This window comes from Etheostoma spectabile, chromosome 22 (assembly GCF_008692095.1).
Source record: "Etheostoma spectabile isolate EspeVRDwgs_2016 chromosome 22, UIUC_Espe_1.0, whole genome shotgun sequence".
NCBI lineage: Eukaryota > Metazoa > Chordata > Actinopteri > Perciformes > Percidae > Etheostoma > Etheostoma spectabile.
The window spans coordinates 15,176,363-15,190,309 of NC_045754.1; the positions used below are offsets into that span (position 1 = coordinate 15,176,363).

General features: G+C 41.5%; 1 protein-coding gene across 1 annotated transcript in view; it reads left to right on the top strand.

Annotated features, from left to right (window-relative positions):
• Positions 1-13,947, top strand: part of mllt10 (MLLT10 histone lysine methyltransferase DOT1L cofactor) — a 46,073-nt gene that overhangs the window by 22,481 nt on the left and 9,645 nt on the right. Inside the window, 6 exon segments of the mRNA XM_032503556.1 lie at positions 21-119; positions 405-741; positions 1,443-1,661; positions 2,021-2,527; positions 8,996-9,156; positions 13,065-13,182. Coding sequence (XP_032359447.1) covers positions 21-119; positions 405-741; positions 1,443-1,661; positions 2,021-2,527; positions 8,996-9,156; positions 13,065-13,182 — 1,441 coding nt within the window.

Here is a 13,947-nt window from a genome sequence, read left to right on the forward strand (position 1 = left end):
CCCTTATTTTCCATGCTCAGAAACACAAGGAGCGGGACAGGCACAAACCAAAACACAAGAAGATCTCCATGGATATGTCGCCCTCCCTTGTTCTTCCTAACATCATGGTCCCAGACAAGGTGATAACACTCCCCCACTCGTAATTTCTTTTTGTGAATTGTGTCTGGGTTAGTTAAATATTTCAGAAAGGGTAGGTGGCTGTTTTTTCTTTTACCTTGTTTTACCTTTGTAGCTCTTCTTCTGTATCCCTCAATATATCCTGTCCTCCCGCTGACCTTTCTGACCTTCTCCCTCTCTTAACCGGCATTGTTTTGATAGTTTTCTTTCTTTCTTTTCTTGTCTTTCATACTTCCTTTCTCTTCAACCATCATTTTTCATTGTTCTCCCTACCTTTTTTCCTCCAGACCTACAACAGCAGCAGCGCAGGGGTAGGAGTCCCCTCTCTGCCGACATCTTCACAGAAGCGACTGGATGACGGCACTGCCCGTTTCACCACCGCCAACTTTCAAGAAGTGGCGGCCGTTCTCTCGGGTGGCAGTTCCAAAGATGGCTTGGCCGCAGACACGGGGAAGGCAGCGTCTGAGGTGAAGAACAAGAAAAATAGCGGCACAAGTCATGCGGTGGGACAGAGGGGGGGCCGCAAGTCTCTCACATCCTCAGGGAAACCCCTCCCCTCCGCCGTGGTCACCATGGCAACATCCTCCACATCTGCCTCTGCTTCCACTGGGCCTTTCCACCAAGGTGAATTAATGGCAGCAAATGGTCCTGTATGTTAATTTTACCACAACTGGGAATTAACCCTGCAGTTAGAAAAATGGAAACGCAATGACAAATCATCTGGTGTTACTGCCCTACCCACCCGAAACCTGCAAGTGCAGCACAATTGCAATTAGAGCAATGGTATTAAAACCCAAATAAGAGTGTGATTCATGTGGTTTATGGGCTGTGTCATTGTTTGGATTTTGGCCGGACACCAGACTTTTGTGTGTGGCCATGATAAGTGTTTCTTCTCGACTGGCCTCTGGCTCCTGTAATCAGGGGCCCTGTCTAGCAAAAGACTCAAAAACACACAGGAAGAAAGAACACGTGGGGAGGTCAGGACCTGAAAGGAGTGAGAGCTCACACTGAGCTCCTGTGTTTTGTACTATCAGAACCTTGAAGCCCTTGTCATGTGTGTGTGTGTGTGTGTGTGTGTGTGTCTCTGTCTAGTAGAGAAATGGTTCCTCTGTTACAAGGGAGGACTACACGATGAGGGAGGGTTGACTGTAGAGCAGACAGAGAGCAGATAAAATGCTTTTTTTGTTTATCTTGTTTCTCCTCCTCCCATGATGATGGAAAGGAGAGTCGTATGAAAACATTTCCAGCTGTAATGTCTGTTCCTCTACTGCTACTTGTCATTCTTTTCTATCTCCACCCATTGTCATTGTTTTTCTTTCTTCCAGGCCTCCTGTTGACCAGTGCCAGTAAGATGCCCTCTGCCCCTTCCTCCTCCGACTTCTTAAGTTTCTCAGATTCAGCGTTGCGTTCGGGGGGTGGGACTACCTTCTCCTCCCCGCCATCTTTCAGCAGCTGTCTTGTGAAGCCGAGCTCGGAGGGCGGAGCTTCAGAGGGAACTACAACACTCTTCGGCTCTCTGATGTCTGCTACTACTGCTTCTGCAGGTAACAGACGTCTATTCACGGCAATGGTCACTTGAAGCATTATTACAAGATTATTTAGTTACTTGGGTATGTGCTCAATTATTTGTTTTTACCTTTTTCATGGTCACATTTGTGGTCTCATTAATACAGTGATGCTACAGTTTTTAAGGAATGTTTCTTCAGTTACGAAAGTAATCACTAGATACATTAATGAGTAGTAGTAATCATTAGTTGCAGCACTAATTTACAAGAGAAGTGATGACGCAGATTGTACTTGCCTCTTGAAATAGATTCTTTGATGGCCACCCAACGACAACAAAACACCAACAGACCACAGGCTTTATATTTAAATATTCCGTTCTGCTTTCTTATCATTTCAGTGGGCGGTAAGCTGTATGAGAATTCCCACAGTCACACAGCTAGCGAGACAACAAGTCTTGGTGGCTCCGCTGGCTATAAACGGCCCCAACCCTCCAGCTCAGTGCCGGGGATTGGAGGAGCAGTGGCAGGAGGAGGGGAAGATGGGGTGAAGAAGAAAAAGAAGGGCAACTGGCGAAACAGATTTGGACCTTGCTTCACCTCAGATGTTAAGACCTCCGAGCCAGCTCCCTCCCTGACTCTCCCCACCTCCTCCACGGCCACCACCTCCTCCTCCTCCACCGCTTCCCCAGCCTCCTCTTCATCCTCCACACTCACAGGCCGGCCGGGCTTAGTGTCCAGCAGTGGATTAGGAGTGGGGGTGGGAGGAGGAGGAGGAGGAGGAGGAGGAGAGAGGGGGCTGGGGGTCATGGGGGTCATGGGTGTCAGCGCTGGGATTCAGAAGTCCCCATCACTCCTCAGGAATGGGAGTATGCAGAGCAACAGCAGCTCCACAACCACTGGGTCAGGTGAGGAAGAAACCGTTAACACACATAACACAACAATAAGAGTTTTTTGAAAGCTCATATGTCACAATTTCACAATGAGAAATAATCTCTGAGATCCATCTGTCTGTCAGTGTCAGCTGCATTAAGGCAGTTGCCTACACAGTTTCAAAACAAAAACAAATATTAGAATTCTGAAATTGTTATTGCCAGCTAAAAAGAGGAAACAGGGTGGTTTTATTCAACCTTTATCAGCCATTCATGTCCTCTAAAGGCCCTGACACACCAAGGCGACTGTTAGCTGTCCGTTCAAGTTGGGCTGACGTTGCGTGACTGTTGCCCTAGTTTGTGCGCTGTGTCCCACACTATCGCTACGCATCGGCCTTTAGCTAAACAGGCATTCCATCTGATAGGCTGTTCAGCATGTCATCTGATCAATCTAATACACACATAGCTGTCACAACAAAAATGTCTTTTGAATGTTCCTCCTAAACACACACAGTTTTGAATGATTGAAATAACTATGTATGTACATTTAGTCGTAACAATATTAAACTGATATCCTATACTGTGATGTTTTAAGATAAAGACTGTAATAGATCTCCCTCTCTCTGCACCGCTAAACAGTTAGCTCCTTAGCAAGCAAGCTAGAGTCAGCCGGCCAGCCTTTAAATTAGGAAAATGTAACAACTTAATATTTCATTTACACGCTCTTGTCACATCGTAGGAAAGGACATTGCTATTAACAGATAAGTGACAATTTTGTTTGGCTACTTTTCTGTAACCAGTGTAGAATGAAGGCATGTTTGGTAGGTGGAATTAGCAAACTAGCGTTAGCTAACTAGCCAGCAGTGGGCCGTTTGGGTTTGTCCCTCCACTCCCATCGTAGTGAGAATGTTTTCCCGGGAGAACAGATGACAGCCCGGGGAAGAGGGACTGTCTGGTTAGCCATCTCGCAGTGTCCGCTGTTTTCCCGGCGGGGAGTGAAGCAGAGGGACCTTGGACTCCATTTGGGTCTGCCGCTGCTGATTCGCGCAAACGGTGTTTGTTCTTGGTATCATAGCAACGTTTGTGTCCGGTTTCACTTGTTGAATGACGTATAGAATCACCGCCACCTGCTGGTATGGAGATCTAATTCCTTTCACACAGGCGCAGAGCGTACGTGGTACTTAGCCCTCGGCTGACGTCTCTGCGGTGTGTTCCAGTGCTGATTTTTGGCCAAGACAAAGGTGACTTTGTGGCAGCTAGTTCCTGGCCGTCGGCTTGGTGTGTCAAGGCCTTTTATATAAAGAAGTTGTGTCCCATCGTGTTCACCATAGCATCATCAAAATTATTAAAAGTGGCTCACGTGTGGCATTGTTGTAGCAGTTTTTGTTCTTCATGTCCTGACTTGTGGAGCTTTCTTGCCATTCACCACTAAATGCTAATGCATTAAACAGAAAATAATTGCGGCAGCGAAGTATAAACACTACCAGTCACAAACGTGAAGGTTTTGACACACCTTTGTTATTGGCTCCTTGTGTGGATGTGTGTGTAAGTCAGAGTGCAGGTCTATGTGCTGTTTGCTCACACACGTGGAAGTGGTCTGTATGTTTCTTTCATCGTGTTCAGTTGCCTGGCAACTGTCTTTATGCTTTGGAGTTCCCCTCTGCTGATGGAAATGGCTCAGTACAGCCCACACATCCCACATCTTTCCTTTCTTCCAGAATTACCACCCTTTGTTTCACTCTCCTGTCTCTCTGTTGCTGTCTCCTACCTGCATTCTGCTCATCCCTTTAATCCTCACCTCACCTGTTGATGGTTTGTGCAGTTAAAGGTGTACATGTGTTTGCATAGTCCCGAGTCAATATATATAATTGTGTGTATAAGCACATGCTTATTAAATCCAAATGTAAATTAAAATTAGAAAATAGATGCTCTAATCAGGCCAACATCCATCCCTGATAAATACAGTCAGTGGATCTGATACAGCAATTTGTTCCTGTTCTTTTACGTATTTGCACAAGAGACTTTTATGTGTCTTTGTCTGTTACTGTTTTTTTTTATTTAGCTGAGTCCTAATTCTAAAATATGAGTATAATTTATTTTCAATAGTACCACTCATTTCAAAGTGATTCATTACATCTTGTTAAATTGTGTATGTCCATAACCTTCAAAACCTCTTAAATATTAAACAAGCCACTCAGTGCCAGATTCATTGGGTGGAGCATCCATAGAAAAACACAATAAGATGTTCTTCCTCATAGCAGGATAGTTCTTAAAGTATGAAAAATGTTGGGATTGCTAAGAAGAAGTTCAACAATACACTGATTCTAATCATAACATCTGTTCCTTGGTATGTATAGTACGATTGTCTCAATCTACATATTTTGAAACATACAAAGTTATAAAGTTAAGAAACATAAGCCAACAAAGTCATCTGCTTGTATTTGCATTTAGATGCAGAGATTATTTTATACTCATCATCATCAAAGCTTTATGCCAGACATATTATACATCTATCATTACCCCCAAATTTAATCAATTGACAGAATTGTGGTGTGTGTGGTTGTGTGTGTGTGTGTGTGGTGTTTGTGTGTGGTGTGTGTGTGTGTGTGTGTGTGGTGTGTGGTGTGTGTGTGTTGTGTGTGTGTGTGTGTGTGTGTGTGTTGTGGTTTTGTGTACTTGTATTATTGCAAACTCAAATTTATTGTTTGCTAATATGGATTTTTTATACTTGCGTAGCTTTGAGCATGCTTGGCTAGTCAACGCAGGACTGTCTGTTGCTGTTTGTGTTGAGTATGATAATTTGCAGCAGTGGTTGAGGATCATTTTGTTTCTGATTCTAGCGTCCATCTCAGTTTTTGGTGCTTGTGCTTTCCCTACAGTAGTGGTGGCGTTTCTGCCCACAGCTGGTGAAAGAAGATAGGGACAGTGGTGGTTATGTATGGCTGTGCATTGTGTGTGTGTTTGTGTGTGTGTTTTGGTGTTGTGTGTGTGTGTGTGGTGGTGTTGTGTGTGTGTGTGTGGTGTGTGTTTTGTGTGTGTTTGTGTGTGTGTGTGGTGTGTGTTTGGTGGGTGTTTGTGTGTGTGTGTGTGTGTCTGAGAACCGTGTGTTCTTCTTCCTACTGTAAATATTTAGCCACGGTTAATGCAGGGCAGTAATGGGGAGGATCTGGCGTTTACCCCCCCCCCCCTCCTTCCTGTCTGCTGACTCCACCGTGCTGATGGATAGATAGTTAGCCTGATAGATATGTGTTGGAGGGTGGGGAGAAGCAGGGGGTTACATTTTGGTTAGGTTAATGTTTGACGGCAGGGGGGTCACTGATGGGACGATCAAGCTGGTAGAGCGCAGCGGGTTTGGTGTGGGGGAGGAAAGATGTTGGGTGGACACGAATTTATTCAGACCAGCGGGAGTGTTCAGAGAAGAATGAGAAAAGAGGCAAGAAAGCACAAGACACTTATTTCTGTTTAATTAATGTATTTATTTCCTCATTTATATGATGTTTTATTGTTATTTCAAACAATTAAACATTTTCTTCCGCTACAAGTTTTTTTTTTCCCTCATCCCAGTGAAATCATGATTATCAGCAGTTTCTTCTCACTGCAGTACGCATGTTAAGATGTTATGTCATGAAACCAGGGAAATCTGAAACCTGTCTGCATTAGAAGAAATCCTTTGGAGGTTGGATAAAAAAATTAAAGAAATTGCGTACTGTGGAATTTTACTTCACAATTTGCAAACATTTTTTTAATGTGTGATTTCATTTTAGTTAGCAATGTAATGGATTTGCAATGCAGTGTGAGCATCCTGGTTGATTAAGCTTGAACATTTTTTTGGGAGTAGGGAATTCATCCAAAACAAAGAGTGTTAAACACTAGCTGAAGAACAACAACACACACACACACACACACACACACAATGCAAAAAGAACTCAAAAAACACAACATTTTAAAGGGAACACTCTTTCATGTGCATTAGTAAATATGTGTGTTCCTCCTCAATAAACTGTGCAGATTAAGTATATGGTAAAAATATTTTTGGTTTATTTAACAGATGTCCACTCACTTATAAATTTTAAACGTAACTGCATAATTGTTGAGACTCTTAAATTTAGATGACCTCCCAAACTGTTTTAACTGGCTTTATCAGTCTGTGGCAAACCCACATGTCTTTTGTCATGCATACAGACAAGCACACACATACAGACAAAGACACACACACCCATACACATTCACACACACATACATTTGCATTGACTGCCCTCAATGTGCCTCTGTTCCCTCTACACATTGCCGCAATGTTTGAATACATTTCTGTTTATCTTTGGTGGTTGAAAATTCTCAGAATAAAACATATTTCTGCTCTCCACATTCCATTTTTCAACATGATTAAATGACTGTCTGCAGTTTTAAAAAAAACAAGCTAGGGCGCCAGCTTCAGCATCGCACGGCTACTTAGATAGAAATTTCCTTCTAAATCAGAATTTGGAGCAATTATTTAGTCACAACAGCATTTCAGCTGTTTAATAACTGAGTATGATACCATCCACTTGGTTGTTAGATTGGATTTAACTCTCCCTAAATAGACAGCATAGATTTCCTATGGAGATCAGACCAGCTTGAACTAATCAAGGTGGATATTTTTGAAGCTTACAGATATACTGAGCAGGAAGGGAAAAGGAACAGGAAGGTCTGGTGATGGAGGCAGTTGTGCTTCAGGAGCTTAACATTATTGATCACACAGAATGGGTAGACGTTTTACAAGTGTGTGGGTGTAGAAATGTTTTTTGGTGTTTGTCTTTATTGTTATCCTAGGGGAAGTGTTAATTCCCATTAAATGATAATCAATGTGTTCAAATAACAATCTTTGTGATATTTCAAAACAAGAGTGGGCAGAAATAATGAGAAAATACACGTCCACATAGTATTTCCTAAACTGCTTTGAAAATCTGTTTTTTAGTTTATGTCATGAGTTGTATTAATGAAGGGTGGAGCATGTCATATATATATATATATATATATATATATATATATATATATATATATATATATATATATAGATATACAGTTAACCTTAAATTCAAAAAGTATAACTAATTTACACATTTGTTTATAAATGGTGTTATATTTTCTGTTAGCTTAAAAAAATTGACTAAATTACAAGCTGTTAAGTTTGGCTGTCTAATTCAGATAAATATTACATTTTATTCAAATGTTACTTATAGAGAATTAAAATATAGCATATGTAGACTGTGATTCATTAATTGGCATTTCATTTTAAATAACCTCTATACTCATATATCATAAAGTCAATATTAACCTGTATTTTTCTCCTGGCACTGCTTTTGCATCATCCCTTTGTGTGTAACTCATTTCATCAGTGGCATGAGCTAAACTCTGATAAACTGTTGGTTTGGCCTCTAATCCAGCTGCTAAAAATCTTGCAGGAGCTCATGCCCCCTGAGTCATGGCAGCCCTGCCTTGGGTATCAATTTTTCTGGTGCATATTACAAAGCGTTATAAATAGTATGTAGGCCCATGCAGTCTCTCTCTCTCTCTCTCTCTCTCTCTCTCTCTCTCTCTCTCTCTCTCTCTCTCTTCCCCCCCCCCTTCTCTCCCCTTCTTATTCCTCCCCTCCTGGCACAAAGATCTCTTGTTCCCCAAGTGAATGTGTGCTGCCCTGAGCCATTCAGGCTTTTGTGGGGCTGAGGGGCCCTGTCCCCCCCCCCCTCCCTCCTCTGCTGGGGTCAAAGGGGGGCAGGGGCAGGGCTTATCCCTGGTTAGTGGGCGAGTACAGGGGTGTGTGAGGGGGAGGGAGATAAGAGAATAGAACATGCGTATTGGTGGTGTGAAAATGGAGCAATATTTTTGCATTGTTGATTTATAACTGGTGTTTATTTTCTTGTATAATCATCATTTTTAATAAGCCGAAGGAAGTGTTTTACTTGAATTAGTACAAAGAATACAGATGGAATAGAATAGGCCGATTGAATTTCCTCCTCTCTCTTCTGTACCAATTTGTCAAAGCTTGAATGATTTGTGTTGTCAGATTTGTGCGTGCATGCACACACACGTTTCTCTTTGAACTTGAGTTTATTGTAATGGATGGGGCTTTTACGATCATAAAGAAACCAAATTATCTTAGCGCATATTCGGGAAGCCCACGCTTAATCATGCATTACATTTGTTGATTTTTTTTTTAATCATGTATTAAATTGGCTAGAGTCAACAGATCTGCACCTTGTTTAGAACTTAAAATTAGATGTTGCTTTATCTCTGTAAATGATGATGGCGTACAGCAAATGGTCTCTTTCTAGCCAGCATGCACAATACCAGGACCCCGAAACGGCTAAATGGAATTCAGCCATCATTAATTTTATTATTTACACCAGTGCTTTTCATGCTGTAATAATTATAGTCACTGTAACAATATTGTTACAGTAAATTTGTATTATTTAAATATAGTATTTGACGAGGATAACACTGTTAATATCTCTGATATCTCCACAGGTGTCTTCTCTGGTGCTGATGGGTCGTTGTCAGGGACAGGAGCTGTCGCCATCGGCGGAGCCAGCTCTGAGTTGTCGCAGCAACCGCAACCCACACCTTCACTAGCCCCTCCCTCTCCATTCACTGCCACCGCACCGCTAACCAGCACAGCCGCCACACATGTGAGTCCAAAAACACAAACTTTGCTTAAACTCTCTATGTCCTTCTCACACTCACATACATGGAAAATACATGCTCAGTAAACACACTCCATCTCTCTTTCTTTCATATACACACACACACACACACACACAAACACACACACACACATATTCAGCACCCCCTTCATCTGTCAATTCACCCACATCTCCCCCATCTTTGAGCTGAAGTGCAGATAAACTGTGGGAACACAAATAAACCAAAGCACACTAATTAAACATCTTCCGCACCAAATCTCTCAGCACTATTATTAATCCACTGCATGTTAATTATGTGTGAAATGTGTGTGCCCTGACCTTGTATGGATTGTGTTTTCTTAGCAAGTTATTCTATAGCTGATTAAATATAGTGCACCTGTAGATTAGTTTTTTTAGTGAGTACGGTCTTAATTATGGTCTCTGTTATAATATTAAGAGATGCATCTTTATTACTGTAAGTGTTATTATGGGAACATTTAGGGAAATAGTGCATAATCCTAATTTTAAATGTTTTTTTAAAGTAGAAATTGAGGGTTTAATAAAAATCAGGGGGAAAACACGTATGCTGTGTTATTGTAATACACACTCACTACTAGGATTTCCACCATGTCTCTTAGTGTGGAAAATGGTGACTTGGGAAAAAAAAGCTTCTGGGCAAAGTTGGGAAAGCGGTCATTCACTATACATTAGGTCAAAAAGTGGATCCAGAATCCAGGCTGCATATTTCTGGAAAATCCTTTCTATCTTGGAATCATTTGAAATCTTTGGAAAAAAAATTATGGACATTACATCATCTCAACTGTGTTTTATACAATTTTTTTAACATACTTCGATTAAATCCTTAGATGTTTTAGCAGCAGTTTAGCTTGTTTATTCACCAAAATTATTTTTTCATGCTTTGCCTTAAGGTGATATTGTTTTTGGTGTGTTCCATTGGCTTAAATACTCTTTTATTCAAAAGTGAGAGCACTGACTCTAATTCAATCAGCTCAACCCCCTCCAGTAATCACTGCCCCATCTCCCAAAAAGAAAAAAAACTCACTTCAATCACTGACCCCAGTGTCCACCCTTTCAAAACCTCCCCAAAGACCATGCTCTGTCTCTGTCCACCCAACTCCATTTTTCTCCCGTGTCCACTTACAACCTCTTTCTTCTCTCTCTCTCTCTCTCGCGCTCTCTCTCTCACTCTCTCTCGCGCTCTCTCTCTCACACACTTCTCTCACCCTCGACCTTCCTTCTCTCTGTCACCATCCATTTCTCTTTTTCTCCCTCCGTTGTCCTGTGATGTAATGACATCTGACAAGCACCACAGTAGGGATGGAGAGATGCATTGGGGCAAGTGTGTTTGGGGGGGGGGGGCACTCATGCCTTGAATTGGCTGGCCTGGCCTTCATCTTGCCCCACTCTTCTCTGTTTAGCACATATTATAGAGGATGGGAGGCCCAGGGAGGCACAGGATATCATGTGTGCGTGCGTGCATGCGTGTGTGTGTTTAAATGTAATTTGGTCTTTGTCCTTTTTGTTATCCTAGGGGGAAGTTGAAAGACTTAAATAGAAAACAAAATATAATTTTCCTTCCTGTCACTCCAGATTGTTAAAAACGTGTTTGTTGGTTTGTAAGGTGCGATGCACGCCTCTGGACATGTGGGACACACACAATCCAGATCCAGTCTGCAGAAATTACGCAACTATAGAAATAACGCCAACAACAGGCTTCCTTCCTTCTCTCTCTCTCTCTCTCTCTCTCTCTCTGTGTGCGAGACAGACCATTTGCTATTTCAGTCCGCTAGCAAACTCTCAGCCTACTGTTATTGGCTATCAGCCCAGGACAGAGAAAGGGAGTGTGAAAGAGACTTTGAATGAAAAATGAATGAAAATGAAAAATGAATGTTGATGGGAAAGGGGGCAGGATTATGGCCCAGATGGGAGGAGGAAGAGAGGAGGAGGGGTCTAGAAGGAAATCTGAAGTCATTTCAGTAAGGGTGGGAAAATGGACAGAGGGAACAGGTTCTTTCTGTGAATTTGACAACAGTGATGGGAATTTACAGGATGTTTTACAAATTTTATTATTCTAGACATAAATTTGTAGGAGATTTTTTGTTGTTGTTTAAAAGTCCACCCTAAATCTCAGCAAATTGATGTGAATGACTTTACAGGCAAATTATATGACAGAAAGCCAAGCAAAGCTTCACAAATGCATGTACACACTGGAGCTTTGTTTTAACATTTTGGTTCAGGTCATTGTTTCAGATCCTTTTTCGGTTTTCTGCTCATTTTCAAAAAAAAATTCTCCTTTTTTTTTTTTTTGGGTGATCAGAACTCGGTTCGGTCAAACTGTAGAAAGTGTAGGAAACCAGACTTATTAAGCTCTTAAATGTATCCATCCCATCAATTAATTAAAAAACAGTTTTGCCCCAAAATAACTTATTTTTTCAGTAAAAAAAAAACAAAAAACTCATCATGCTTTTCACCTTGACCAAAAATTACAGAGCTCCTAGAGCTTCCAAATATTGTGGAAGAGCAACTTTCAGTAACTTAAATACATTTCTTACTTCCTTTTGATTGTAGCTTTTCAACCAAAAAAGTCAGCCATTTTGTTTTTGTAGATAGACCTGATTCCCCTCCTGATGCTCCCCCCTTGCTCTCTTTCGTCTTACCCCACCCCACCCTTCATTCCACGGCCCTTATTTGGGAAATGCTTTAATTGGATTAAACTCTATGCATCAGAAACACTTTGTCAGCATGTCAGCGTACTGTCAGGGTGTTGAGGCACTTTGAGCCCCTTGTGCATGTGTGTGTTGGTAACAGACTATTGAGCCGGGGATCCATAATTTATCCATGTTACTTATATTTGAAATAAAAGTAAATCCACATTTCATAATATTTCTTTGTCCATTCGAAAAAGCTTCAAACTGGCATGAAATAATATGTAGAGGCTTTGTGACAAAGCAAAATCAATAGTGAAGGCCAGAGAATTTTAACATTTTTAAACCATTGATTGATCAGATTGATTCTCAGCTTTGGATTCAGGCTCATTAAATGTGTAATACCAAGCCAGTCAGACCTTCCCCGACAATAAAATAAACATTCATAGCTTATTGACAGTGCAAAATACACACCAAAGAAACACTTGTGACTATGCAACAAACTATTTAAATATCAGTTTACTAAAAAAAACAATTGCCCCCTCATACATAGAGGACATTGTTTTGTTACTATCCAGGATCAGCATTGGTTATTCTTCCAATAAATATATAATGCTAAAACAACGGACATGAAATCAACCAAAAATGAATCGTTATTTTCGATAATCAATGAATAGTGTGGGTCATTTATCAAGCAAAAACACCAACAAGTCTGTAAAAATGTTTGCTCTTTTTTTTTACTGTTTGTATAATTTTCACCTCAATTAATTTGTGTTTTGCATTGTTGGGCGCTGGAAATTTCTAATTGGCTTTTTTTCTCACTTTTTTGTTATTTTATACTCTTAAGTATTGATAAATGAAAATAAAATAATTGTCATAAATTCATAATAATTGTGAATCATTCAAGTTAGAATTCATCAAAATTAATCGTAAATTGTAGCGCTAAAATTATGTTTAATTGAATGAAGAATTGTTTTAAACACATACGTATATTTCCACTATTTTATACGCAGTTAGGACACATATCATATGACTGAATTGTGGGGGGGACTTTTGTGCAAGTCTTACTCCTCACTCTCCCCTTGTTTCCTGCCTGTCTTTATACTATCAGCTATCCAATAAAGGCTAAAATTGTACAGAAAAAATGTTTAAAAGAAATGGCTTGTTAAGTGACTAACTATGATTTCAATCACAGTGAAATGGCTTCTTGTGGCTTACTCTTAGCCGTATCTGTGCCTCTGTCGACAGGTGAGCGGTCTGCCAGGGTCAGTCTTCAACCTCGCTCCCCCCCACATGTTTGGAAACAGGCTGAATCCCAACTCGGCCATGGCAGCACTCATCGCCCAGTCCGAGGCTTCACCAGCAGGTATGACAACATACCGTGTGTGTGCGTGTGTGCGTGTGTGCGTGTGTGCGTGTGTGCGTGTGTGCGTGTGTGCGTGTGTGCGTGTGTGCGTGTGTGTGTGTGTGTGTGTGTGTGTGTGTGTGTGTGTGTGTGTGTGTGTGTGTGACAAATATATGCGTGTGTGTGTTAGGAAGAGAAAGAAGGAGATAATGGAAAGGTCACACGCCCTCGGTTCCACAGAGAGGTCAACGGTCAGCACTCGTGATATTTTCAAGCTCCTCCTACTCGGTTCCAGTTACATGCCGAGATTGTTCCCCCTCTCTCACCCGTCCTCTCTGCCACACAAACACAAACAGATCGGCACATATAATTTACATATAAAACATAGTCTCTCAGTGTGAGAGAAAGAGGAGCATTGGAGGTAGTGGTGTGTTGGAGGAGCAGAGAAAGCTGCCTGCAGGAGCTCCTCCAGTACAAAATAGGTGGTTTGTTGTCTGTCCGGTGCAGAAGAGCTGATGAAGGAGTAAGACGTGGCTTTTGTAATCAGTGGCCACTTCCTGATACAAGACATCTGGTTGAACAGAGAGGAGAGAAGAAAGAGGAAAAAAAGGGAGAGGAGAGAGTTAAGAGCAAGGAGGAGGAGGAGGAAGGAAGGTAGGTAGTTCCTGCTGGCGGTCAGCAGTCATCAGAGCCAGATCCACCCTGGCCTGCAGGTCAACTCACTAATCAGGCTGAATGACAGGGGGCTACAGGGCTGTGTGTGTGTGTGTCTGTGTGTCTGTGTGT